Source organism: Rhea pennata, chromosome 29 (genome assembly GCF_028389875.1).
Source record: "Rhea pennata isolate bPtePen1 chromosome 29, bPtePen1.pri, whole genome shotgun sequence".
Lineage (NCBI taxonomy): Eukaryota > Metazoa > Chordata > Aves > Rheiformes > Rheidae > Rhea > Rhea pennata.
This window is the reverse complement of record NC_084691.1, coordinates 4,479,735-4,505,456: the sequence shown is the minus strand read 5'-3', so window position 1 is coordinate 4,505,456 and position 25,722 is coordinate 4,479,735. Positions and strand designations below refer to the sequence as shown.

Sequence of the window (25,722 nt, the reverse complement as noted above, 5' to 3'; positions counted from 1 at the left end):
AGCCGGCTGGCGCTGCCGCCGGAGCGGCGAGAAAATGGAGCCGGGGAGGACGCCGGCGCCGCGGGGAAGGCCGCGCCGGCCCGGCCGCCGCAGTAAGATGGCCGGCGGCCCCGTGGCCACGCTTCATTGTTCGCCAGCGGCAGCGCGTGACCGCCGCAGGCAGCCGCCGGCCGCCGCCGCCGCGCGAATGGCGACCTGCCACGTCAGCCCGCTGCAATGCAGCTGCAGCAGGCGCCGGCGTTCCCGCGCCCCGGAGCGTTCCCGCGCCCCGGAGCGTTGCCGCGGGGGGCCAGCACCCCGCGGAGGCCCCCGCCGGCTCCGAGCCCCCTGCTTCGCCCGCCTGCCTTCCTCCGCCGCCGAAGGGGCCGCCGGGTGATCCGCGAAGCTCTCAGGAAAACAGGAAGCGGGATTATTTGGAGCAAATAGCATTACGGATTAGATCAGCGCCAAAGGGGCGGACGGCGGTTGCCCAAGGTCTCCGCAGCCTCCCGGCTCGGCTTCCTCCGGCACCGGGTTGGGTCTGACCCACGGCGCAGGGCAAGCAGGGTCTGACCCCCATTGCACGCAGGCAGGGTCTGACCCCCATTGCAGGAGAGCAGGGTCTGACCCACGGTGCCAGTGTTGCTGGGGACGGAGCACAGTGCCCGGGCCCAGCTATCCCTGGCTCGATGCCCCCCGCCAGCAGGGTTGGGGGCTGGCAGGGGCCGTCTGCACCATCTCCAGGGTTGACCCCCCGGTCCCCCAGATCCCCTCCGTAAGGGGGTCCCATTCGGGGCCCGAGAGGCACCTGTGCGGGGCCAGGGTGCGGAAAGCCAGCGCCTGCGTGTCCCCCCTCGCTGGGGCAGCAAGCTGGGCTGGGGGAGCTTCATGGGCGGCAGATGGGTGGGGCACACCGGGGTGCACGTGGGCCGGGGTTGGGGGGCCCTGCTGGTGATGGGGTCTCTGAGGCACAGAGGACTGGGGGGGGGCCGGGTGCCCCCTCAGTGCAGATGGCCCGGGGGCCCCCTGGGGTGCAGAGAGGCTGGTGTGTGTGGGGGTCTCTGATGGCACAGATGGGCCAGAGTCCCCGGGGTGGGGGGCCGGCGTGGGGGACCCTGGTGGTGCGGAAGGGCTGGTGCAGGGGAATTGCTGGTGGTGCAGATGGGCGGGGGCCCCCCTGGGGTGCAGAGGGGCCAGCATTGGAGGGGTCGTGCAGATGGGCGGGGACCCCCCCGGGGTGCAGGATGCAGATGGGCCAGTGTGGGGGGGGGTCGCTGATAGCACAGATGGGCGGGGGCCCCCCGGGGTGCACATGGGTCGGCCCCAGTGTGGCAGACGGGGGTCGGGCGGGGGCAGGCAAAGCTGATTAAAGGCCGGGGGGGGCGGGGGCCGCGCTGGCGGGGGGGGGGGGGGGAGGCGGACCGGGCGGGCAGCACGTGCTGCCGGGCGGCTCCTCTCCCCCCCCAAATGTCGCAGTTTTCCTCTGCAGCGGAGCCGCACCGGGGCGGGGGGGGCCCGAGCCCGGCCGCTTGCTCACAGCCCCCCCCCCCCCCCCCCGCCACACACGCACACGGCAGTGCGAAATGCGCCGGGGGGAGGGGAAGGAGCTGCGGACCGCGGGCACGACGGGGCCCCCCTCGCCCCCGTCCCGTTGGGGGGGGGGAGGTGCGAGCCCCCCCTCGCCGCCGCCGCCCTCCGCCCCGGGGCTGCGGCGGGGGCTGCGTGCGGCGGGGGGGGAGCACCGAGATTTCCCCCCCCCTCCCCCCCTCCGCAGAGCCCCGCAGTGCCCGCCCCTTCCCGACGGGAGCGGTGCGGGGAAGGGGGCGGGGCGCTTCTCGCCCCCGCAGCCAATCCGCGGCGGCGGGCGCGCGGACGGGCGGGCCCGGCGGCCAATGGGAGTGCGGGAAGGGGGTGCGGCCCGCCCCCGGCTGGGTATGTAAGGGGGCGCCCGTCGGGGGCCGCAGCCTGTTACTTGCGTCGACCCTTTGCTTGTCGGGACGAGTAACCGCGCCGCCAGCATGGTACGGAGGGGCCGGAGGCTATGGGGAAATGGGGGGTGGGCTGTGCTTTGGGGGCTGCTGAAAAATGGGGGGGGGGAAAGGGGGGGAAAATGGCCTGGGGACCTTGGAAAATGGGGAGAGAAGGAAGTGGAAGGTGGTGAGAGAATCTGGGGAAGCGTCGGGGCGGGAAGGCAGGGCTCGGGGAGGGGGGGGAACAGGAAGGCAGGGCTGGTGGAGGGCGTCGGGGAGGGAAGGCAGAGCTCGGGGGGAGCAGGAAGGCAGGGCTGGGGGGGCGTCGGGGAGGGAAGGCAGGGCTCGGGGGGAGCAGGAAGGCAGGACTGGGGGGGCGTCGGGGAGGGAAGGCAGGGCTCGGGGGGAGCAGGAAGGCAGGGCTGGGGGGCCGTCGGGGCGGGAAGGCAGGGCTCGAGGGGGAGCAGGAAGGCAGGGCTCGGGGGGGGGGGGCGTCGGGGCGGGAAGGCAGGGCTTAGGAAGGCAGGGCTGGAGGGGAAGGAGAGCAAGGCAGGAGGCATTGGGATGGGAGAGCCGGGGTAGTGAAGGATCGGGGGCAGCAGGGGTCTTGGGGGGCGGGGCTTTGGGGAGAGCGGGGAGGTGGGGGCAGCCCCAGCCCCGGAGGGGGGGCCGCCCTTGGGCACAGCACGTGGTGCCCCTCCACCCGCCATCGCCCCGTGGGGGCGGGGTGCCCGCCCGGTTTTGGCGCCCAGCCCCGACCGTTACCCTTCCCGCGCGCGGGAACGGGTCTGGCGCGAGCGCGCACGCCCCGGGGCCGGGCCGTGCCGTGCCGTGCCGTCCCCGCCCTGCGCACACCTCGAAAATCCGCATCCCAAACCCCCACCAAGGCTGGAGCCGCCTCCCCGCGGAGCGGGCGGCGCGGCCGGGCTGCCCTCCGCGAGCCCGTTCGCACCACCCACGCGAGACCCCGCGGGTTTAATCCCGTCGGCCGCGCCGGGCGTTCCCGTGCGCCCCCCCCGAGCCGGGCTCAGGCGCCATCTGCGCCGGCCGCGCGGGTGGAATGTGCCGGAGCAGGTGGTGCCGGGCGCGGCGGCGGCCCCTCCGTCGGGGGCGCGGCGGCGGCGGCCGCCCTGCCCCGCGGCTTGGCGCCGTCGAGCCTCGAGCCCCCGCCCGCGTCCCCCTCCCCGCTGGCGAGGGCCCGCTCTTCCTGCGCGCCGGGGCGGGCGCCCGAGCCAGGAAGCGCAGCGCTAGCGAGCCGCAAAATGTCCTCCCCGCGCCAGCGCTCGGGGCGGGAGGCAGCCGAGGGGGCAGAGAAACTTGAAAGCAAAATTAATCCAGCTGCACGGCAGCATCCTTGCTGCGGCAGGTATCAAGCGCTAGCGGGAAGCTGCAGTTAACTCTAGATAAAACCCAGTTCCCACCCCTGGGGCAGGGGAAGCGATGGGGGGCTGAGCTGGTTCCCGGCTGGAGCTGGAGCCCCACGGCTCTCGTGCGTGTGCCCCGCAGCGCGAGTGCATCTCCATCCACGTGGGCCAAGCGGGCGTGCAGATCGGCAACGCCTGCTGGGAGCTGTACTGCCTGGAGCATGGCATCCAGCCCGACGGGCAGATGCCCAGCGACAAGACCATCGGCGGCGGCGACGACTCCTTCAACACCTTCTTCAGCGAGACGGGGGCCGGCAAGCACGTGCCGCGCGCCGTCTTCGTGGACCTGGAGCCGACGGTGATCGGTGAGCGCGGGGCCGGGCGGGGGGCCACGGTGGTGGCGACGGTGGCGACGCTAACGGGGTGCCCGGCCTCATCCCGCAGACGAAGTTCGCACGGGGACCTACCGGCAGCTCTTCCACCCCGAGCAGCTGATCACGGGCAAGGAGGATGCGGCCAACAACTACGCGCGGGGGCACTACACCATCGGCAAGGAGATCATCGACCTGGTCCTCGACCGCATCCGCAAGCTGGTGAGCGGAGCGCGAGGTCTGGCTGCAGCGAAGCAGCCTGATGGGAAGGGGGAACTCGCTGAGGGTGACCCAGGGGCTGCGAGGAGCCGGCCTCGGCCAAGGGCCCGGCTGGGCTTAGCAGCCCGGGGGGCCGCGCGGGTGCTGCCTGCCGCGACTGGGGCTCCCTGGAGCTCGGCTGCTGGTGCTGGGTCCGTGGTGCCTTGGGGTCCTGTGAACCTCCCGTAGTTGCAAGTGCAAAAATCTGTACCCAGAGGCTGACTTGCCGCCCGAGCACGTAACCGGGGCCTTAAGGGGAGGCCTGGGCAAGGCTGACTGCAGGTCTGCAACTGGAAAAACCACCTGCTTATCCCTCCTTGGGGTCGTCTGAGGTTTCCCCTTGCTTTGGGCTCTGATCCTCTTTACAAACTACTTAAAAGCAACTGGGCAGCATGTTTAACTCCTGTTGGGGCTGCTTTATACCTGCCTTCCTGGATTGAAAAGGGAATGCTAATTCCCTGGCTTAGTTGGGTCCGTGCAAGGCCTCCGTGCAGGCGCTGCTCTTAAAATGGCTGCTGTAAAACACCTTCAAGGGGCCTTGTAAAGCGGAGCGAGCTTCCTCCCCAAACAGAGCAGAGCCTGAGAGCTGTGGGGGTGGCTGTGGTGTGCGCATGTGTTATATATATTTTCTTGATACAAGATGCTCTAATAGCTTGATGCACTGGGGTAAATACTTGCATTCTTTCACAAGTAAATAACAGCTTAAATTCAGAAAATGGCTCCTGTGACAAGGAACAGGATGGTGCGGGCTTCCAGCCAGCATAGCTAGTGGCTGAGATGGGATGTGCAAGGCACAACCAATAAATGCATCTGGCTTTCTCCCCTTTCCTTCCAGGCTGACCAGTGCACAGGCCTGCAGGGCTTCCTGGTCTTCCACAGCTTCGGCGGGGGCACCGGCTCCGGCTTCACCTCCCTGCTCATGGAGCGCCTCTCTGTCGACTATGGCAAGAAGTCCAAGCTGGAATTCTCCATCTACCCGGCTCCACAGGTGTCCACCGCCGTGGTGGAGCCCTACAACTCCATCCTCACCACCCACACCACCCTGGAGCACTCCGACTGTGCCTTCATGGTGGACAACGAGGCCATCTACGACATCTGCCGCAGGAACCTGGACATCGAGCGCCCCACCTACACCAACCTGAACCGCCTTATCAGCCAGATCGTGTCCTCCATCACAGCGTCCCTGCGCTTTGATGGGGCCCTGAATGTCGATCTGACCGAGTTCCAGACCAACCTGGTGCCCTACCCCCGTATCCACTTCCCCCTGGCCACCTATGCCCCTGTCATCTCTGCTGAGAAAGCTTACCACGAGCAGCTCTCTGTAGCAGAGATCACCAACGCCTGCTTTGAGCCGGCCAACCAGATGGTAAAGTGTGACCCTCGCCACGGCAAGTACATGGCCTGCTGCCTGCTGTACCGTGGCGACGTGGTGCCCAAAGATGTCAATGCTGCCATTGCCACCATCAAGACCAAGCGCAGCATCCAGTTTGTGGACTGGTGCCCCACAGGCTTCAAGGTGGGCATCAACTACCAGCCGCCCACGGTGGTTCCCGGCGGGGACCTGGCCAAGGTGCAGCGCGCCGTGTGCATGCTGAGCAACACGACGGCCATCGCCGAGGCCTGGGCCCGCCTGGACCACAAGTTTGACCTGATGTACGCCAAGCGTGCCTTCGTGCACTGGTACGTGGGGGAGGGCATGGAGGAGGGGGAGTTCTCGGAGGCTCGGGAGGACATGGCCGCCCTGGAGAAGGATTACGAGGAGGTGGGGGTGGACTCGGTGGAAGGTGAGGGTGAGGAGGAAGGTGAGGAATATTAAACGCCTGGTTTCTCCTGTCGCTGTAGCATGTCCACAAAATGTCAGCTGCAAACACTTTAGCTTTTTCATGCCCCAGGCAGGGGTCTGGGCCCAGTGCCCGGGCTGGGAGGATGCTGGGGCTGGCTGGGCGCTCTCACTCTTCCGCAATGTGATCATGTCGGTTTTCCATGTGTCTGTACCATGTCTGTGAATAAAAGGCTTTAAAAAAAACAAAAAGAAAAGGATGCTACTGTCTGATACAAACTCTCTGTGTCTGCCTGCAGTGCGGCAGGGCCCCCCAGCCGCATTCACACGGGAACAGACTGTCCCTATTGTGTCTGCAGGCGCTGTGCATGGAGACGCCAGGGCTGCCCTGCCGGCCCCTTCCTGGGCACAGCACCCTGGGGACCACTGGGGGGGCTAGTTGGGGGGGGGCAGGGTGGCTGCTGCCTCTGACTGCAGATCCTTGGAGTTTTAAGAAGCTGCTGAGAGTCTCACTCCTATTGGGGCAATAGGGGGCTGTCGGCTGGGGCCTCCTGTCTGGGGGGTGGGGACCCTCGCTGGGCCCTTGCCCCAGGGGAGGGTGCAGGAGACAGCGGATGCAGTAAGGCTGCTGTTAATCCTGACCTGGGGATTAGTGCCGTCGCGGGGATTAGCCCTGTCCACAGCGATTAACCAACCGCAGGCTCCCTGGACGGGATGGGGGTGGGTAGTGCGGCACCGGGATGTGTGTGTGGGGGGGGGCCTAACCGCACCGCTACCGGCTTTCCCGCGGGGCGGGGACACGGGGCACCGGCAGGCGGCGCCCTCCCCCCGCGGGATTTAACCCGGCTGCGAGGACCCGGCCCGTTCGTCCCCCCCTCCGCGGCGGGACCGGGTCGGCGCCGGCGACCCGGCCCGTCCCCCCGGGGAGAATGGGGCGGTGGGAACGCGACGGGCTCCTCGGCCAATCGGATCCGCCCGCGCCACCCTCGGCCAATGAGCGGCGCTTCATTCACGGCCGCGCAGCCAATGGGGGCTCGGCGCGGCAGGGCGGGGCCAGCCCGCGAGGCGGCAGCCGCGGCCCGGACGGTGCGTGGCCCTTTAAGGGCGGGACGCGGAGCCGATACATTGTAACGAGCAGCGGGCGGGATGGGGCCGCGCTGATCTCCCGGCTCGGCCCGGTCCGGCTCGGCCCGGTCCGGTCCGGCCCCGCCCCGCCCCCCCGCGCTGCTGCCGCCCGCCCCCAGCCATGCTGGCCGCAGCATGGGTCCTGCGGAGCACGACGCGCTGGCCGTGCGGGAGCAGCTCTTCCACGAGCGGGTCCGCGAGTGCATCGTGAGTAGTGGGGCCGGAGGCGGCGGTGAGGGGCGGCTCGGCGCCAGCGGGAGCTGGGCTCTGCTGCAGGCCTTGCCTGGGCTGCGCTGGAGCAGGCTGTGCCCCTGCTTATCGCTGGCATCGGCCCCCAGGCAGGCCTGCGCTGCTGAGATAGCCCCGGCGCGGCCGGGCTCTGACGGTGGTGGTGCCCCGGCCTCCGGGGCCTCGTCCCGCAGTGGGGTGAGCTGGGCTGGGCCGGCAGGCTGCGGCACGCTGCTCGGCTTGCCTGTGCTGGACGCAAAGCACCGAGCCCTCCTGTCGCCCCCGGGCACGGAAAGAGGATTTCCTGTGTCCTCCTCCTCCTGGAAGGACCCCAAGCGCTGGAGGGAGCGGAGCCCGAGCAGCGACAGACTGCCGGGGGCAAGCAGAGGAGCCGTCCTGCTGCCGCTCAGCGCTTGTGCTGCCTGGCCTCCGGCTTCTCTGCACCGCTGCCAGGAGAGCTGCGGGTGCCCAGCACTGCAGCGGGTCCTATGGGGCAGCCGTGGGGCTCTGACAGCCCTGCCCAGAGCTCTGGACCGGTTCAGGGTGGCGTGACCCTGCCAAGCCCTAGGCATGCTGCGGAGCTGAGCCCAGGCCCAGCAGTGCCTGGCGCTCCCCAGCTGGCAAGGTCGGTGCCTTGCAGGCTCTGATGCTGCCCACAGGCTGGCGTCTCCCCCCGGGGCCCTCCCTGCCCACGGCGGCTGGAAGAGCCTTGCAGAGGCCCCTGGGCCTGGCGGAGGGATGTGGCTGCCTTGGTTCCTCTGCTCTTGCCTGGCAGCCTGGGCACCCAGTGCTGTGGAGGTCAGGGATATCACAGTCCCCAGCATCCCAGTCCCTGGCCCTGTCCTCAGGACCATCCCTGGATACTGCTCTTGGGGACAGGTCATGCTACAGGGTGGCTGAAGCGGAGCTGTGATGGGTGGTGCTGGACTGGCCCTGCCGATTCGGCACCAGTGGTGGGAGCCTGACATCCCGGGCCAGCATCTCCCCGGGCCTCAGCCCTGATCTGCCCCAGGCAGCCGCATCCCACCCGGGCACTCGCTGGCTCAGCACTGCCAGCGTGGAGCTCACGCGACCTTTCAGACTCGCTGGGCCACGTCGCTTCACTCTGCCTCACGCCCCAGCCCTGCAGTTGCACAAGCGCAGCAATACACTGGCCAGAAAGGATCTGCCGATGCAGCCAGGCTCGCTGCTCCCAGCACCTCGGGGTGCCCGTGCGCTGCCTCCCACTGGCTGAGCCCCTCGGCTGGGCGGCAGGGAGGTGCTGCTGTGGCTCCCTTGCCAAGACAGTGGGTTCAGGCGACCTTTCCCCGTCACCGGTTGCGTACGCGGAGGGAGGAAAGGTCACTGTGTTCCTCAAGTGACGCCTGCAGCTGGGCCTCGGCGTGCTGGCGGGGGCGGCAGGGATGCTGGAGCTGGCCTTGATGCCGAGCTCAAGGCTGTTCCCGTGGCTCTGCCGGGCGCCGATGCCAGCGTGCGAGGGCTGTGGGGGACAAGGCAGCGCTGGGATGCGCCAGAGTCCACAGCACCCCGATCGCCCCTGGATCTGAGAGCTCAGGCTGGCTCAGAGCAGCGACGCGTGCCAGCGCTGTGCTCTGCAAGCTGCAGCTGGGTGTTGGCAGCGGGTGAGCCCAGGTTCACCCAGGGCGGGAGCGCTGCCCTCCAGGTCCTGCCTCCCCATGCACCCTCACTGCCCCTGTCTGCCCCGCAGATCTGTGCCCTGCTCTTCGCCAGCCTCTACATCCTCTGCCACTTTGTCTTAACCCACTTCAAGAAGCATGCGGACTTCGCCGAAGGTAGGAGCGGCGGGAGCTTCCGGCGCTCTCCTGCTCGCAGCCTGCTGGAGCTGTTTGCATCCCCGTTTCGCGCCTCTGGGGCTTCTTCCTCCCCAGCTCTGTGCACGGTTTCTGCCTCCCGTGGGAGCCCCTGGCCGTGTGCCGGGCTGTACCGCGTTGCTGTGGCATCAGTCACTGTGGGGCATCTGCTGCTATACAGCATTTCCCCGGCTACTGCCAGGCAGGAGAGGCTCGTCCTCGGCCCGCAGCTCCAATCCGCAGCCCTGCCGCCTTCCCTGTTGCCCAGGCTGCAGCCCTGGGAGGGTGCCAGCGGAGCAGAAAGGCTCAGCCGTGGACGTCTGGGGCTGGAGCAGCCCTACCTGGGCGCCCTCTGAGTCCGGCTGGGGCCAGGGAGGTGAAGGGACGTCCCAAAGGGGCTGGGACAGAGCAGGGTGCCTGGGCTCAGCTGGCCTCAACCTGATTTTTCTTTCTTTTTGGGGGCTGTTTTGCTTGCCCGGCAGCTCACGACGATGAGGATGCTGCTGTCAACAGGATTGCGTAAGCTCCTGCTTGTCCCTCCCTGCCCGCAGAGGTGCTCAGCCACATCACCAGCCCGGCCGCCGGGGCTGCCCCGAGCTCGCGGGGGGCCACTGCCCCTCCTGGGGCAGCATGCCGGGGCCCCAGGCCGGCTGCCCCTGAGCCCGTGCCCTGGCGCAGGCTGGGGCTGTGCACGTTCACGCTGGCCGTCTCGCTGGGCGCCGTGCTCCTGCTGCCCTTCTCCATCATCAGCAACGAGGTGCTGCTCTCCTTCCCGCACAACTACTACATCCAGTGGCTGAACGGCTCGCTCGTCCACGGTGGGTGGTGCGTGGCTGCGGTGTGGCGGCTAGGTGCCCCGGACACCCCATGGCCCTGCCTGTTCTCACCCCACACTGTCTTCTCCCTCCAGGCCTCTGGAACTTGGTCTTCCTCTTCTCCAACCTGTCCCTCGTCTTCCTCATGCCATTCGCCTACTTCTTCACCGAGTCGGAGGGCTTTGCGGGATCCAAGAAGGTAGCGCGGCCCTGGCTGTCCCCTGCCCGTCCCCCCGTGCCCTGCTCCCCACTAAACCTGCTGTCCCACAGGGCATCATGGCCCGGGTGTACGAGACGTCGGTGGTGGTGCTGCTGCTGACACTGCTGGTGCTGGGCATGGTCTGGGTGGCCTCGGCCATCATGGACAACGATGCCGCCAGCCGAGAGTCGCTCTACGGTGGGTGCTGCCCGCAGTGCTGGGGGACTGAGTGCTCTCCCAGGTCTGGGAGCGCCCCGGGGCTCAGCGCAGCCGGTGCCTCGCGGCCCTGACCCTGCCTCCTCCGCAGCCCTCTGGGAGTACTACCTGCCCTACCTCTACTCCTGCATCTCGCTCTTCGGCGTGCTGCTCCTGCTGCGTAAGTCCAAGGGGCTCCGGCGGCTCTCGGCCAGCCCCGTCCCTCTCCCCACGCCAGCCTCTCTGCCCTACGTCCCTGTGGGGCTCGTCATGGGGGGGCGACGTTGCCACTCAGGGCAGGGAACAGGGGCCACCACGTGCAGAAGCAGGGCTGGTCTCTGCAAATGGTGCTGGGTCTGGAGGGGCCTGTGGCAGGGTCGAGCCCCCGACCCCTGTCCTGGCCCCTTTGGAGGGGCAGGGTGCTGGGGGTCGGGGCACCCTCTGCTCACCCTCTCCTCCTGCGTGCAGTGTGCACCCCCTTTGGCCTCTCCACCATGTTCACCGTCATGGGGAAGCTGCTGGTGAAGCCCCGGGTAAGGCGTACACCCCTGCCCCGGCGCAATCCCGCCGCCCCGGGGCCTGGGCGGCCCCCCGCCCCAGGTGGCCAGGCCTTGCAGCCCCACTGGCTGGCCGCTCACGGGCTCCTCTCCCTGTCCCCAGCTCCTGGAAGACCTGGATGAGCAGTTGAGCTGCACGAGGTTTGAGGAGGCCTCCATGTCCCGCCGGATCTCGTCCGGTGGGTGCCCGGCACAGCTGGGAGGAGGGCGGCTCGGGCCGGACCCGGAGGACCTCTCGCCTGCGGCCCCCTGAGCCCCGCGGTGTCCCCTGCCTCCGCAGGCAAGGCCTTCTGCTGGCTGAACCTGAGCGTGGAGCCGCTGCGGGAGCGGCTCTTGGCCATCCAGAGCAAGAGGCGCGCTCTGGGTAAGGCGCCCTGGGGTCCCAGCCTGCAATTGCTGGCGCCCCATTGTGGGAAGGGGGGTAAAATGGGGTGACCCTCCCCAAGGACCTGTCCTGGGGCTGGGCTCCCTGGGGGAGCAGCGGCTGTCTCACCTGCGCCCGTCCTCCCCGGTGCAGAGCTGCGGCGCCGAGCCTCGCCCTGGCAGAGGAACCTGGGCTACCCCCTGGCCATGCTGGGCCTCCTGGCGCTGACGGTGAGTGTCCCGGGCAGCCGGGACGCCTGGGCCCCCGCGGGGACGAGGACACGTGCCGGGTCCCCCCTGGCTGGTCCTGCTGCTGCCCTGACTCCCGCCTCCCTGTGCCCAGGGCATGTCTGTGCTCGTCGTCTGCTTCCACGTGCTGGAGCTGCTGCTGGACGATGCGGCGATGCCGCGGGGTATCCAGGTACCGGAGCCTGCCGCCGGTGGGAGGGTCCTTGCAGGGGGCAGCAAGGAGCCGCAGCCCCCGGCCCGGGGAGCGCTTCCCCCCCCCCCCACCGATGCACCTCCTTCCCCCCAGGACGCCTCCCTGGGCCAGGTCTCCTTCTCCGTCCTCGGTTCCTTCGGAGCTGCCCTGCAGGTCGTCCTCATCTTGTATCCTTCGCGCGGGGTGGGCTGTCCCCAGCTCTGTCCCCAGCTCTGTCCCCAGCTCTCTTCGCCCTCCTTAACGCCCTGCGCAGCTACCTGATGCTCTCCTCCGTCGTGGGCTTCTACAGCTCCCCGCTGTTCACCCGGCTGCTGCCCCAGCGGCAGGACACCCCCCTCACCAAGGTGAGTGGGGCCAGGGGTCTGGCACGGGGCCGCAGGCACTCTGCACCGTCCCCGCGCGTCGGCTCCAACCCTGGCCAGGAGCTGCCGTCCGTGTCCCCGCACCCACCGTGGGGCTCGGGGAGCCTCCGACGCCCCCGGGCGACACTCCCCAGCCCAGCGCGGGGTGGGGGGGCCTGTGCTGCCAGGCAGGGCTGCAGCCCCTCACATGCTGCTGCTCTTCCTCCCGCTCCAGATCATCGGGAACTGCGTCTCCTTGCTGGTGCTCAGCTCTGCCCTGCCCGTCTTCTCCCGGACGCTGGGTGAGGCCTCGCCGCAGGGCCGGGGTGCCGGGCTCAGCCCCATGGGGCCGCGGCGCCCTGACCCGTCCCGTCTGGCGCAGGGATCACCCGCTTCGACCTCCTGGGGGACTTCGGCCGCTTCAACTGGCTGGGGAACTTCTACATCGTCTTCCTCTACAACACGGTCTTCGCCGCGCTCGCTGCCCTGTGCCTCGTGAAGAAGGTCACCTGGGCCGTGCAAGCCGAGCTCATCGGCGCCCTCGGTGAGGCCGGCGCGGGCGGCGAGGCCGGGGCCGCGGGGGACCCAGCGCCCCGCTCACGCCTCTCCCTCCGCCCAGGTCTGCACAAGCTGCCGCTGCCGGTGCTGCGCGCCCGGCCCCTGGGCGAGCCCGCCTAGGGCTGGGGGCCGCGGGCCGTCCCCGCCCTGCCCCGCGCCGCACCACGCGTCGCTGCGCGCCCCGAGCCCGCCGGGGCCTCGTGCCGGCAGAGCCTCCGCGGCCTCCCGGGAGCCCCGGCCCGGCTCGACCTCCCCCGCTGCCGCCCCGGGCCCCCTCGCCGGGGCGGGCCGGGGGCTGCGCTGGCCGCAGCCCTCGGCCCCCTTTATATACCTCATGCAACGCTGCTGCGGCCCCCTCCCCCCGGCCTGTGGCTGCTGCCCCTGCTCTGTCTCGGCTTTTCCTTGTTTCTTCTCTTTTTACCCCCCCACCCCCACCCCAGCATTGCAATGACACTGAAGCAGGGGCCCTGCTCTGCCCTCACCCCCCGCCCGGCCCCTCTTGCCCTGCGGCCAGGTGCGGGGGGCAGGGGCTATCCCTCTCGGGGCCGAGTCGCGCCTCCCGCTTTGTCGTCCTGGGGAGGAGGGCGGCTGGAGCAGGACCCCGGGGCCGGGGCCATGAGCCAGCCCTGGCCTTTCCGTGCAACTGTGTGTGATGAGTCTGTTGGGTCTCTGTTACCGTGTTACCTGTCTGGAGCAATAAACAGAGTCTGTCTTTTTTAAAATTATAAATATATAAGTAATTAAAGCTACGTGGCTTTATATTTTTTGTCTGAGGGTGAGGGGGTGCTGAGCTCAGGGGCTGGCAGGTGGATTATCCATGCCTTTCCCAGCACCCCAGGTTTCCTCCTTTGACCAAGGAGGGGGCAGCTTGGTAGGGCCCCATTCTGCTCCTCAGGGTGCTCAGTCCCGCCCCACCTGCCCTTCCCTCTCCCTGCGGGTGCCAATTAACCCTCTTCCTGGCTGGGGCCCTCAAGCATTTTCCAGAGCAGCGGGAAGGGAGCCAGGCCGAAGGTGAGGGCTGCTCCCTGCCCCGGGGGGTGGACGGGCCCCCTTCCCGCTGCAGGCCTGGCCCACTGGCTGGAGGGGCAACTGGAGCCGGAGAGCGCCCCAGGAGTTGGGGGCTCCTACCTGCTCCCCCTCTGAGCCCCGACTGCCCCGGGCCGAGGGGCCTGGGGGGCTGTGGCCCCCCCTTGCTGGGGGGTTTGCGGGAGCGGAAGCTGCCCCAGGAACCGGCCCTCCCACCCATCCTGCCCCTGCTGGGGCTGCGCCAGGCCCAGCTCCCCGCTTGGAGGGGGTGGGGGGCCCTCGGCCTCCCCCCGGGCTGGGGCTGAGCAGGAAGCGCAGGAAGCCTGGTTTATATAGCAGGAAATGAGGCCATCAGTGCCCACAGTTTCCCCACGATTCGCCCTCCTCCTGGTCACCGTGAGCTGGTGCCGGGGCGGCCGGACCCCCTTCCCCTCCCCTCCCCGGGCTGGTGCCCCCAGGGCCCTGTCCTGAGCCCCTCTCCTTGCCCTGGGGCTCCCTTGCGGGGTGCAAGGGGGGCCAGGGCTCGCTGCAGGCTGAGCTCAGCCCACCTGCAGCGAGGGAAGCGGGGCTGTGTGCAGGGTCCGGCACAGCCTGGCCTGGCGCGGGGGCTCCGCGGAGCGCTGGGTGAGGGGGGAAGGTGCTGCGATCCCTGGGGCGGCGCTGCCCAGGCCCCCCCAGCTCCGCTCCCAACTCTTGGGCCCCCCGGCACTGGCACCTGCCGTGCCCGGGCTCCCCCGCCGGGGCGGGCGGCCCCGGGAGCGCGGGGGCGGCCCCGGGGGATGTGGCCGCGGCCGCTGCGGCTCCTGGGGGCCGGGCTGCGAGGCGGGGCCGGGCCGGACCCGCCGGGGCTGCCCAGTGCCGGAGCCGAGCGGCCGCAGGTGGGGGCAGCCCGGCCGGGCCCGCCCGTCACGGCCCGGGGCGGCTCCGGGCAGCGCACGGTGCAGAGCGGCACCGACGGGGTACCGGGACCGGCGCAGTGCCTGGAGCGGGGGGACCGCGACCGGGGCAGTGCCGGCAGCAGCGGATACCGGGGCCAGGGCAGTGCCAGGACCGAGGAGACGGGGACCGGCGCAGTGCCTGGAGCGGGGGGACCGCGACCGGGGCAGTGCCGGCAGCAGCGGATACCGGGGCCAGGGCAGTGCCAGGACCGAGGAGACGGGGACCGGCGCAGTGCCTGGAGCGGGGGTCCGCGACCGGGGCAGTGCCGGCAGCAGCGGATACCGGGGCCAGGGCAGTGCAAGGAGCGGGGGGACCGCGACGGGGGCAGTGCTAGGACCGAGGAGACGGGGACCGGGGCAGTGCCGGCAGCAGCGGATACCGGGGCCGAGGCAGTGCCAGGACCGGGGGGACGGGTACCAGGGCAGTGCCGGCAGCAGCGGATACCGGGGCCGGGCAGTGCCAGGAAGGGTGTACCAGGACCGGGACAGTGCCAGGAGCAGGGGGAGGACCGGTCTCTCGCGTAGTGCCAGGAAGGGTGTACCGGGACCGGGGCAGTGCCAGGAGCGGAGGGATCGGTGCCAGGGACAGTGCCAGGAGCGGGAGGTGGCAGCATTAGGATAAGGGTGTCGCCGGTGCCAGGGGCAGCGGTAGGAAAAGGCAGGTCCCGGTCCCGGGGTGCGGTCCCGAAAGGCAGGAGAAGGAAAAGCTCCCGGTACCAGAGGCGTAGCATTAAGCTGAGCGGGGTCCCCGGGGCCCGGGGCAGTGCCAGGAGGGGGAAGGGGCGCCGGGGCCGGTGGCAGCGCAGGAGCGGGGTGCCCGTCGGGGCGCAGCGGGCAGAGGGCTTTCCCCGGCGGCGGGGCCAGGGGAGTCCCCGGTGCCCCGAGCGGGGCCATGCCCGCCGCGGCCGTCCGTGCCCCCGGCGCCTGAGCGGGGCGGCGGCGGCGGCGGCGGCGCGGAGCCGGCGGCCGCGATGCCCCGGCGGAGCCCGCTCGCCCTCGGCCTGCTCGGCCTCGCCGCCTGCCTGCTGGCCGCGCCGGCGCTGGGCTGCGGCCCGGGCCGCGGCCCGGTGGGGCGGCGCCGGCTGGGCCGGCGGCACCTCACGCCGCTGCTCTACAAGCAGTTCGTGCCCAACGTGCCCGAGCAGACGCTGGGGGCGAGCGGGAAGGCGGAGGGCAAAGTGCTGCGCGGCTCGGAGCGCTTCAGGGACCTGGTGCCCAACTACAACCCCGACATCATCTTCAAGGACGAGGAGAACACGGGGGCGGACCGGCTCATGACCGAGGTGGGGGCTGCGCCCGGCCCGGCCGCCGGCCTCGCTTGGGGGGGAGCGCAGGGGACGCACCGACCCTCCCCGGGACGCATCGACTGCCCCGGCTTGCACGGGGTGATGCACCGACCCTCGCGGCGTTGCACAGGGGAACGCACCGGCCCCCCTCCCGGAGGGCACCGAGCCTTCCCTGGAGGCACGACCCTCCCGAGGGCGCACGGGGGATGCACCGACCTTCCCCGGGAGGCACCGACCCTTGCTGGCTTCCACGGGGGACGCATCGACCCTCCCGGTGCAGACGGGCCGTTTGGCGGCGGCGGGGAGGGGGGGGGGGGGCGGTCCCCCTCCGGGGGCGCACGGTGCCTTCCCTGTCCCCCCGGCCCGTTTCCCTCTCCACCCCCGGCCCCATTCCCGGCCGCTGGCACGGCGGCAGGATCAGGGCCCCCGGACGGGGCGGTCGCGACGAGTTAGACGTTAAGGACCTGCCGTTAGGGATTAGCCGGCGCGGCGGGACCCTTCCCGCGGGCGCGGCGGGCAGAGGAGGGTCCAGCTGCGGGGGAGGGGGGTAACGGGGGCTGGAGCAGGGCAGTCCGTCCCTCCGCGACCCCGGCGCGCCTTTCCGCCGGCCCCGGGCGCGGCTGAGCGCGGAACTGCCGGCGGCACCTTCCTCCCCTGGCTGAGCCACCTGTGTGCTCCAAACAGGGAAACTGAGGCACGGGCCCGAGGTGCGCTGGGGGTGGGCAGCGGCCGCGGAGCCCCGCGGCGGCGGGCCCGGCTCGGCCCCGCGGAGGTCCCGCGTGGCCGTGGCGCCGGGGCTGCCGCCGCGGGGCTGCGGGCGGCTCAAAGGGCCCTTTGTGGCCGGGCGCGGAATTCCCGGGGCCTGAGGTCAGCGCCGGGCTCGAAGGCGCCTATTGTCGGGGCCGGGCCGGGCCGGGCCGGGCCGCCGCATTCCTGCCCCCCCCCCCCGCCCCCGCCCCGCCGCCGCGCCCGGCCGCAGCCCCCTCGCACGGGGGCCGGGGGCACCGGGCCACCGGCTGCGGGGGCGGAGGCGGGGGGAACCGGGGAGCTGGCCCGGCCCCCTGTGCCTCGCGGCAGCCCCGCGCACGGCGGAGGGCGAGAGGGACCCAGGCGTCCTGGAGCTGCCCCCGACGCCCTGCCTTCCCCTCCCCTCAGCCCACAGCCCTCCTCTTTTCCCCTGCCCCTTCTCTCCCAGCCCTGCTCGCTCAGCTGTGGGAAGGGGCCCAGCAGCACCCATCCTGCTCTGTCCTATCCCAGTGCTGAGCACCCTCCGTGCTGGGGTACATGTGGATGCTCTCCGCGGCTCTGCCTCACGCGCCTCCCCTGAGAGCAGCCAGGTTAATTAATCACAGCCACAGCCGTGGGGAAGGAGATACCCGGGCACCGTCCCGTGCCCTTTCCGCCCGGCTGCCCCGGAGGGGAGCAGCACCTGCAACGGGGACCCTGGGGCACGTTAATGTTTAATCAGCCCTGGGACAAGCTCTGCTTTGGGGCCTGGAGCAGACCCAGCACCCTCAGCCTTGCACCTGGAGGCCCCTGGGCAGGGGGCACTGCCTGAGCCCCCCCTCCCAAGCCAACAGCCACCTGGGACCAGCTCCTTGCAAGCCCCATGCAGGTCCCTGGTGGCCATCTGTCCATCTACACCTGTAATATCTCCCTGGGAGAGGAGTCCCCGGCGGTGGGTGGCGGGGTCCCATGCCATGCTGGGGCTGGGCTGATGCCAATGCTACTCCCCGCTGCCCCCAGCGCTGCAAGGAGCGAGTGAACTCCCTGGCCATCGCCGTGATGAACATGTGGCCGGGGGTGAAGCTGCGGGTGACAGAGGGCTGGGACGAGGACGGGCACCACCTCCCCGACTCCCTGCACTACGAGGGCCGGGCACTGGATATCACCACCTCAGATCGGGACCGGGACAAGTACGGCATGCTGGCGCGCCTGGCCGTGGAGGCCGGCTTCGACTGGGTCTACTACGAGTCCAAGGCGCACATCCACGTCTCGGTGAAAGCAGGTACAGCGCAGCAGGGCCAGCAGGGCCCCAGCGGTGCTGCGGGCTGGGGAAGGGACATCCCCCTCCCGCAGGGCTGGAGCGCAGCCCTGTGCCTCCGTGTGCCCGTGCGAGAGCCAGCTGCCAGCGGAGCTGGCAGCCCCAGGCAGGTTCCTCTGCCACTGGGCCTCAGTTTCTCCGTTTCCTGGATCCACGTTGCAGCATCCTGTGCCTGCGCTAGCAGTGCAGCCCCTGCTTGGCTAAGCTCAGCTCTCCCCAAGCCCCTCAGGCCACCAGATTGGCAAAAAATCTTGTCCCCACCCCAAAATCCTGTGCAACCATAACCACCCTGGAGGCTCATCTCCCTTTCCAGCGCAGAGCAGAATAAGTCTTGTTAAATTCCGGCCGCGCTGGACTGCCCGCGCCGCAGCCCCCGTGCAGCTCCGTCCAGCGCAGGGCTGACAATAAACGGAAAGTGAAAGTGGCCCTAAATGCCAGCGTCCCGCGCGGCGCGGAGCCAGCGCGGAACAAAGGGCATCAGTGCGGGCAGCACAAAGGGGCTCTGCAGCCCACCGGCTGCCGGCCGCGGGGCGCAGGCAGGAGCCGGGGCGGCTGCAAAGGCGCACTTTGTCTCGGGACGTTTCAAGGTCCGGTTCAAACGGCTCCGCTCAGGGCTGTTTCCCCTCCGTGGGCAGCTGCCGTCCCCTCCAGGTAGAGGCTGGTGGAAGGTGCTCTGGGCCCGGCCCGCGGGGACGTCCCCAGAGGCGCTGGGGGACGAGGACCTGCTGGGCTCTCCCGGCCTCCCGTGGGTGCTGGGCACCCATAGATTTCTCCCTCTGCCCAGATAACTCCTTGGCCATCCGAACGGGCGGCTGCTTCCCAGGCCATGCCACGGTGACGCTGCAGAGTGGCGAGCGCAGGGGCCTCTCCGACCTGCGTCGGGGTGACTGGGTGCTGGGTGCAGAGCCGGGCGGGCGCCTGGTGCCCACCGAAGTGCTGCTCTTCCTCGACCGCGACCTGGGCCAGCGCACGTCCTTCGTGGCCATCGAGACGGCCAGTCCGGCCCATCGGCTGCTGCTCACCCCATCCCACCTGGTCTTTGTGGCCCGTGGCACTGCCAACGGCACGGCCGCCTTCCTGCCCGTCTTCGCCAGCCGGGTGCGCCCGGGCGACGCGGTGCTGGCCCACGGGGCCGGCGGGCAGGGGCTGCGCCCCACACAGGTGCTGCGGGTCTCGCGGGAGGACGGCGTGGGCGTCTTTGCCCCGCTCACCTCCCACGGGACCCTGCTGGTCAACGGGGTGCTGGCATCCTGCTACGCCGTGCTGGAGAGCCACCGCTGGGCGCACCGGGCCTTCGCCCCGCTGCGGCTCTTCCACGGGCTCCTCTCGCTGCTGCCGGCCCGTGCCGAGGCGGGCAATGGCACGGTGCCCGAGATGGGCATGCACTGGTACTCGCGCCTCCTCTACCGCCTGGCCTGGGGTGTGCTGGGCCACGAGGCCCTCCAGGCCTAGGGCCCCGGCCCCGACACCACCGCACTGCAGATATTTAATGTACCGCACTGGAAGCAGGAGGCACCCAGCACACAGCGGGTCCCTGGCCCTGCCTCGGACCGGGGCACTGGGGAGGAGGGACGGAGACGTCCCTGGTCCCCAAGGAGCTGGGGCAGCCATGGTGTCACGCAAAGCATTGCCAAGAAGAGCGCTGCCCAGGGGTGGCTGGGGACAAGGTCTGTGGGGACAGGGTCTCGCGGGCAGCCCAGGGACTTGGGGCTCAGCCCGTGCCCGGATCCCAGGTGTTGACCTACAGCACTGCCTGGACACCTGGCTGGAAAACCCGAGAATGGCTCTGTGCCCTAACCCCCCGCACTCCCCTGTATTTATTGCTTTATTAACTGCTGCGGTTGGGGATGGCTTAGCTGCCTGGTGAGCTGAAGCTGGGCACTGGGCGCTGGGGGACCCTGCCCTGGGATCAAATCCAGCCCAGGGATTGCTGAACCAGCCCAGTAACTGGGCTCCTGGTGACGTTTTGGCCATCCCCCAGCTCTGGGTCTGCACCCCATCACCCAGGGTGTCCCAGCTGAGTGCCGCAGGGCACCCGGGGCAGGCGGGGAGGGGACCCTACCCAGCCTTGCAGGCAGACGGGGTGTCTGCAGCTGGCATGGGGCACCCTGCACTGGACCCAGCTCTAACCCGTGCTAACCGCTAACCTGTCCTGCTTGAGAGTTTTATTTTTCTATTTATAAATGGTAATATAAGTGTCCTCCATGCCAACCTCCCTGGACAGCAGGCCCAGCCCTGTCAAGGCAGGGGGCAAACATGCTTTTAACCATTTCTGTTTTTTTAAAAATAATACTATTTAATTGTTTCGGTAAATAAAGAGAATCTATGGCCTTTGCTGGAATGTGCATAGCAGTGGGAGGGTGGCCTAACATGGGCACTTGGGCAGGGGCGTCTCAGAGGGGCAGGGGCTGGAGGAGGCCTAGGGGGCCAGGGTGGGGGTCCACAGGAGAAGACTGCAGTGGGGGGAGTCTCTGGGGGGCGAGGGAGGCCGGGACGGGGGTCCCCGGGGATCCGCGTGGGGGTCCCCGGGGCCGGGGCTGGGCGCCCCCTCCCACGTGGCCAGCGCAGGTGTGTGGCACCCACGTGGTCCCGGCCGTTCCCTCCGTTTTCATGAATGGAGCCCCGGCCGGCAGCGCGCGTGCGCCGTCCTCCCGCCCCGCCCCCGCCGCCGCGGTGCGGCCAATGGGAGCGGCGGGCGGGCGATGTTGTGGTCACGTGGGGCGGCCGGTGTTGTGGCGGCGGGGCCGCCCCCCCACGCACTCCCGCCGCGGCGGGCGGTTTTATAGCGCCGCTTGCGGCGCCCGCCCGCGCCGCCGCGCCCCGCCCGCCCGCGCCCCCGCCCCGCGGGCCATGCCGCTGGTGCGCTACCGGAAAGTCGTTATCCTGGGCTACCGGGCCGTGGGTGAGTCCGGCACGGCGGGGCGCCGTGCGGCGGGAGCGGCGCTGTGCAGTGCGGCTGTGCCACGCGGGGGTCCGGGGTGCGCTGTGCGAGGGGGTCGTGGCCGGGTGTGCGTGGGTGGGAAGGTGCCGTGCGATGAGGCTTTCGGGGATGCAGCCGGTGCCTGTGCGGGGTTGTGCATGGGAGAGGGCTGTGCAGTGGGTGACCCCCCGAGGGGGCAGGGGGGGGTCCTGGGGGCTGCAGTGCGGGGGCTGCGCTGGGCCCCTCTGTGGTGCCCAGCATGGCTCCCAGCGCCGGGAGCTCAGCGCATTGCGGATCCCCCCGCTGGCTGTGGGGGCTGCCTTGACCTGCTGGAGGTGGGGGCTGTGCTCAGCGTGGGCACTCCCCTCCCCATCACCTCCCAAGGGAGTCCCAGGCCTCGGGAGGAGGTAGGGAGCGTGGGGACACGATGGACAAGTGGCTCAGTTCCCCCGGCCGCACTCCTTTCCCGCTCGTGGCAGGGTTATGCCAGGACCCCCTGCCTGGGGATGAGCTGCAGGTGGCTCCCAGCTCAGCTCTCGCCCTCTCCTCCCCAGGCAAAACCTCCCTGGCTCACCAGTTCGTGGAGGGGAAGTTTATGGACTGTTATGACCCCACAGTGGAGAGCAGTAAGTCCCAGGCCGGGGGGCTGCCCTGCCTGGGGTCACCCTTTCCCGCAGATGTGATGAGAACAAACGTGTCCCCACTCCAGCCCACGTGAAGGCCGCTGGGGAAAGTGGAGGCGCCTGGGCAGGGTCAGCTCTGGGGGGGCCTGCCAAGGGGTCTGCCACCAGCTTGGCCCCGGTGTAAACTTGCTGCTCTTAACAGGGTGCTGGGGAGGGCTCAGGTCCCCTCGCTGTCCGGGGGCTGGTGGCTGTGAGACAAGGGCCTCGTCTGGGGCACAAGGGGCCCATCCTGCCCTGGCAGGGGGGAACAGGGCTGCAGGGGGACTGAGCGTGGGGGGAGGCCGCTCTGGAGCGCGGCTGTTCCTCTGTTGTGGTGCAACAGGGCAACCTTGCAGGGGGAAGAAGCTCCTGCTGCCTCCCAGGAGCCTGGTGTCCTGGGTGTCCCGTGTTGCCCAGAGCACCCCGGATGGAGGGGGATACTGGTCCACGGGTGGCCATGGGCTGGGTTGAGACACGGAGGGCCCTGGGCAGCCCTGCTAACCCGGTGCCACCTCCACAGCCTACAGCAAGATGGTGATGGTGGGCAAGGACGAGTTCCACCTGCAGCTGGTGGACACAGCCGGGCAGGTAACGGCAGGGAGCGGCGGGGGGGGGGGGGGGGCAGGGATCGCGCCGCCGCCGGCACCAAGCCTGCCCGCCCTCCTGCAGGACGAATACACCATCCTGCCCCACTCCTTCATCATCGGCATCCACGGCTACGTGCTGGTGTACTCGGTGACGTCGCTGCGGAGGTGAGTGCCGTTGGCGGGGCTCGGACGGCGGCCCCGGCCCCGCCGAGCTGCCCTCGTCCCGTGGGCCGGGGCGCCGGGCAGCGCTGGGAGCCCCGCTTCTCCCTGCAGCTTCCAGGTGGTGAAGACTCTTCACAACAAGCTCTACGAGAGCAGGGGGAAGACGCGGTAAGTGCTGTCCCCTCGGTCGCCGGCCGCTGCCCGCCCGGGGCCGGCGGCGCCGGCAGCCCTCACGCTCTGCCCTCGCCCGCAGCATGCCCGTGGTGCTGGTCGGCAACAAGGCGGACCTGTCCCTGCAGAGGTAAGAGGGGCTCCGGGGTCCCCGGGGCTGGCTGCTGCCGCCCCCGGCTTGGGGACCGCCGGCCCCTCATGCCCGTTCCCCCGCTCGGCTCTTTCCCTAGCCGACAGGTGAAGACAGATGAAGGCAAGAAGCTGGCGGAGTCGTGGGGGGCCATCTTCCTCGAGTCCTCGGCCAAGGAGAGCCAGGTCGGGGCCGGGGCGCGGGGGGCGGGCGGCCAGGCCCCCGCGGGGCCGGCGCCTCACGCCCCCTCATCCCCAGGTGACCCAGGGCATCTTCACCAAGATCATCGAGGAGATCGACCGCGTGGACAACTCCTACGGCAGGGAGCATGGCTGCCTCCTGATGTGAGCCCTGCGCGGGGCCGAGCCCCCGCGGGACCTTCCCGGGGCCGCGCGGGTGCCCCCGGCGCCGCACCTCACGCACGGCCGCCCGCCCGGGGCCGCTTTGCACAGGCGCCGGGGCCGGTGGTGGGCACGGGGCCACGGAGGCGAGGGAGGCTGCCGGGCCAGGGGGCCTCGCTGGTGGTAGCCGCCGTCTCGCCCCACGCACAAGGACACGGAGCCGTCGGCTGGCTCCCCCCCGGCCGCCGGAGCGGGGCCCGGGATCCCGTCCCGGGGCTGAGCCCCGGGCGCCTCCTCCGGCCGTCGTCCTCCGCCAACGGAGCCGCCGCCGCCACGGAGCCAGAGCTGAATATGGAGCTTGTTCCCAGGCACTGTGCTGTAATTCTTCACCCGGCCCCGCCGTGCTGGCAGCGACCGTGTGTGGGAGTCGGGGACGCTGCACTCGAACAATTCCACTTTGTGCTGGGGGCGAACCCCGTGGAGCCCGGCCGGGGAAGGAGCGGGGTCCTGAGCACCCCGGCTGCCCCCGGCCCCTTGGGCTGGGCCCAGCCCGCCGGCAGCGGGGATGTGGGTGCACGTGGGGGGGTGCCCAGGGCCTGGGTGCGTGCTGCTGTGGGTCCCTGCATGGCTTATCTCCACCTAGGCAGGCTAATTACTGCTAATTACCCAATTATGGTGCTAGCGAAGAGGCACAAGGAGCTGTGTGCAGGGGAAGGGGTGAGGGGAGCCAAGGGAGGGGGTCTGTGCCCCGCGCGGGGCAGCGTGCCTGGGGCTGGGCCAGGTCTGCGGCAGCGCTGCGCCGGCTGCCGTGGTCGCACCGCTCCGGCTGAGAGCCGAGCGCCCGTGCTGGGCGCGGGGAGGGGGATGCGGGCACCCCAGCGCTGCAGCAGCTGGGGGGGCTGGAGCCAGCCCCTGGCACAGGCCCTGGGGTGCCAGCACCCTGCGCCATGCTCGCCTCCTGCCCTCTCGTGGCAGCTGTTGGGCTGGCGTGGCAGCGCCTGCACCCAGGGGCCTGGCACCAGGGAGTGGGGCAGCGTGGTGCTGAGCCAGGCGGGAGGCGGACAGGGCGTCTCTGGCCCCCTCTGCATGCCCCAGTGGGGGGAAATGATGCCCCTCTGCTGGGTCCGGGGGGAGAGCTGGCACCGGGGTGCGGGATGGGCTCCCCCAGCCCTGCAGCACAGCCGGGGGCAGGTCTCCCCTGTTGCCCCCTCAGGGGTCCCTGATCACCCCAGCACCTCTTGGCCGGGCAGGGGGGCAGCTCCTTGGAGCATGGCTGGGGGACGCAGGGCAGCCTGCGCCAGGGGCTCGGCCGCACCAGCCCGGCAGATGGAGGCTCCGCTAATCCCAGCGCCGAGGAGCGCGGGCTGCCGCGGCCCTAATCTGGCTCAGCCCCAGCCCTGCGGCGGGCGAAGCCTCGCTGGCTCCTCGGGCGTGGGGCCGGCTGCGGGCGCCTCGCGTGTGCCGTGGTGGCAGCAGCCCCTTCCCCGGCATTGCGGCCTCCCGGTACAGCTGTCGCCCCTTGCTGTGCCCTCCTCGTGCCCGAGGGCTCCGGCCGCGAGAGCGGAGCAGCGATAAACCAAAGTGGAGCGAAGCCGAGGCGGCTGCTGCTGCGCTCGGGCTGCCGTGGGGCCGGGCTGCGGGCCGGCTGCCGCAGCGCGCGCCTCGTGCTGCCTTCACACCCGCGGGGCGGATGGTCCCGGCCCCGCGGCGCGGCGCAGCGCCCGCCCCACGGCTGGGGCCTGGCACCTTGCCTGCCCCGCAGCCAGGCGTGGTGCTGGGCACAGTCCCTGACCCATGGACAGCCAGGGCTGGGCATGATGCCTGCCCCATGGACAGCCACAGTTGAGCACGATGCCTGCCCCATGGACAGCCAGGGCTGAATATGATATCTGCCCCATGGCTAGATGGGGCTGGGCATGGTGCTTGCCCCACAGCTAGGCATGACAGCTGCCCCACCGACAGCCAGGGCTGAGCGTGGTGTCTGCCCCATAGACGGCCAGGGCTGAGCGTGGTGTCTGCCCCACGGACAGCTGGGGCTGAGCGCGGTGTCTGCCCCACGGCTGGGGCTGGGCACGGCGCCTGCCCTGCAGACGGCCAGGTGCGGTGGGGCCGGGGCCGGGGCCGCCCCGCCGGGCCCCACGTGCGCGCCGCCGCCCGGCCCGGCCACGGCGGGGTTAACGCGGGCGGAGGGATCCCTCGCCGCCAGCGTGCACTGCGGCCCCGCACCGTCACCCCCCCCCCCCCCCGCCTGCCGCAGCGCCCACGCCGCGCCGTGTCCCTCCGCCCGAGCCCCCGAAGCGAAGTAGTGCGGCCGAGGCGCCCCCCGCCCGCGGCCCCGCACCCCGGCGGCGGCGGCGGGCGGCGGCCCCGGCGGCGCGGCCCCGGCGGGGCGGCCCCGGCCCCGGCGGCGGGGCGGGGCGGGCGGGGGCCGGCCGGGCCGCGGGCTCCCGCCCTCCCCTCGCAGAGCAGGAGGAGGAGGAGGAGGAGGAGGAGGAGGAAGAAGGGGGGGCCGCCGAGCCGGGGGCGGCCCAGCAGGACTACTTTCCTCTGAAAATGGCTGCGTCGGGGAACACTTTCTGTTCAGTTTCTTGAAGCCCTTCGTTGTAGGGGAGGAAAACGGGGGGGTAAGAGCCAGCCCCGGGGCCCCGCCGCGCCCCCGCCGGCCCCGGGCCCGGCGGCCGGAGGGGCAGGGCCGGGGGGGGGGGGAGCGACAGAAGGAGGGAAGGGGAAAGAGGAAAAGAAAGAGCGGCGGCGGCGGCGGCCGTGGCGGCCCCGCCGCCCCCCGCGTGCGCCCGGCCCGGCCCGGCCGCGGCCCGTTTCCTTCCGGCGCCGCTCGCTACAGTGTAGCCGCGCCGGGCCATTGAGAAACTTCCCCTCCCCCGGTGCCCGCTTTTTCCTCCCCGTTTTCCGCTTCCCCCCTCCCCCCCCGGAAGGGAAAAGTCTCAACGCTCGCTCCGGGCCCGGCGCCTTCCGTGCCGGGGCCAGCCCGAGCCGCCGCCGCCCGCCCCGCCGCTGCCGTCGCGGGGCGGCCGCGCTGCGCCCCCCGCCCCGGGAAGCGGGCCGGCCGCGTGCCGCGCCGAGCCGTGCCGAGCCGCGCCG

At 70.8% G+C, this 25,722-nt stretch overlaps 5 protein-coding genes across 11 annotated transcripts in view; all 5 read left to right on the top strand.

Annotated features, from left to right (window-relative positions):
- Nucleotides 1-303: 303 nt before the first annotated feature.
- TUBA1B (tubulin alpha 1b) lies at nucleotides 304-5,982 on the top strand. Of its 2 annotated transcripts, none has more exons than XM_062597276.1 (4): nucleotides 304-474; nucleotides 3,456-3,678; nucleotides 3,758-3,906; nucleotides 4,778-5,982. In XM_062597276.1, exons 2-4 carry the CDS (start codon nucleotides 3,558-3,560, stop codon nucleotides 5,756-5,758), a joined length of 1,251 nt encoding a protein of 416 aa, XP_062453260.1. In that variant the 5' UTR covers nucleotides 304-474; nucleotides 3,456-3,557; the 3' UTR covers nucleotides 5,759-5,982. The 2 variants fall into 2 exon arrangements, with proteins under 2 accessions (XP_062453260.1, XP_062453258.1); XM_062597274.1 differs by lacking the exon at nucleotides 304-474 and adding an exon at nucleotides 1,890-2,000.
- Nucleotides 5,983-6,866: 884 nt separating this feature from the next.
- On the top strand, nucleotides 6,867-13,105 carry LMBR1L (limb development membrane protein 1 like). 3 transcript variants are annotated; one of them, XM_062597235.1, is made up of 17 exons: nucleotides 6,867-7,054; nucleotides 8,784-8,868; nucleotides 9,369-9,405; nucleotides 9,565-9,704; nucleotides 9,797-9,900; nucleotides 9,972-10,098; nucleotides 10,208-10,276; nucleotides 10,564-10,628; nucleotides 10,756-10,831; nucleotides 10,933-11,016; nucleotides 11,170-11,246; nucleotides 11,359-11,436; nucleotides 11,551-11,624; nucleotides 11,711-11,801; nucleotides 12,034-12,100; nucleotides 12,181-12,342; nucleotides 12,418-13,105. In XM_062597235.1, exons 1-17 carry the CDS (start codon nucleotides 6,983-6,985, stop codon nucleotides 12,474-12,476), a joined length of 1,467 nt encoding a protein of 488 aa, XP_062453219.1. In that variant the 5' UTR covers nucleotides 6,867-6,982; the 3' UTR covers nucleotides 12,477-13,105. The 3 variants fall into 3 exon arrangements, with proteins under 3 accessions (XP_062453219.1, XP_062453218.1, XP_062453217.1); XM_062597234.1 differs by having other exon boundaries at nucleotides 12,181-13,105; XM_062597233.1 differs by having other exon boundaries at nucleotides 11,359-11,624; nucleotides 12,181-13,105.
- Nucleotides 13,106-15,291: 2,186 nt separating this feature from the next.
- On the top strand, nucleotides 15,292-19,991 carry DHH (desert hedgehog signaling molecule). Its single transcript, XM_062597292.1, has 3 exons — nucleotides 15,292-15,603; nucleotides 17,353-17,614; nucleotides 18,435-19,991. The coding sequence occupies exons 1-3, from the start codon at nucleotides 15,292-15,294 to the stop codon at nucleotides 19,100-19,102; spliced, it is 1,242 nt and encodes a 413-aa protein (XP_062453276.1). The 3' UTR covers nucleotides 19,103-19,991.
- Nucleotides 19,992-20,500: 509 nt separating this feature from the next.
- RHEBL1 (RHEB like 1) lies at nucleotides 20,501-22,994 on the top strand. Its single transcript, XM_062597360.1, has 8 exons — nucleotides 20,501-20,552; nucleotides 21,125-21,196; nucleotides 21,753-21,820; nucleotides 21,902-21,984; nucleotides 22,093-22,149; nucleotides 22,235-22,282; nucleotides 22,383-22,467; nucleotides 22,541-22,994. The coding sequence occupies exons 1-8, from the start codon at nucleotides 20,501-20,503 to the stop codon at nucleotides 22,628-22,630; spliced, it is 555 nt and encodes a 184-aa protein (XP_062453344.1). The 3' UTR covers nucleotides 22,631-22,994.
- Nucleotides 22,995-25,125: 2,131 nt separating this feature from the next.
- KMT2D (lysine methyltransferase 2D) overlaps nucleotides 25,126-25,722 on the top strand; it is a 30,004-nt gene continuing 29,407 nt past the window's right edge. For all 4 annotated transcript variants that reach the window (XM_062597139.1, XM_062597137.1, XM_062597140.1 and 1 more), the window contains exon 1: nucleotides 25,126-25,247. The gene's annotated coding sequence lies outside the window, so the exon portion shown is untranslated. The remainder of the gene's footprint in view (nucleotides 25,248-25,722) is intronic.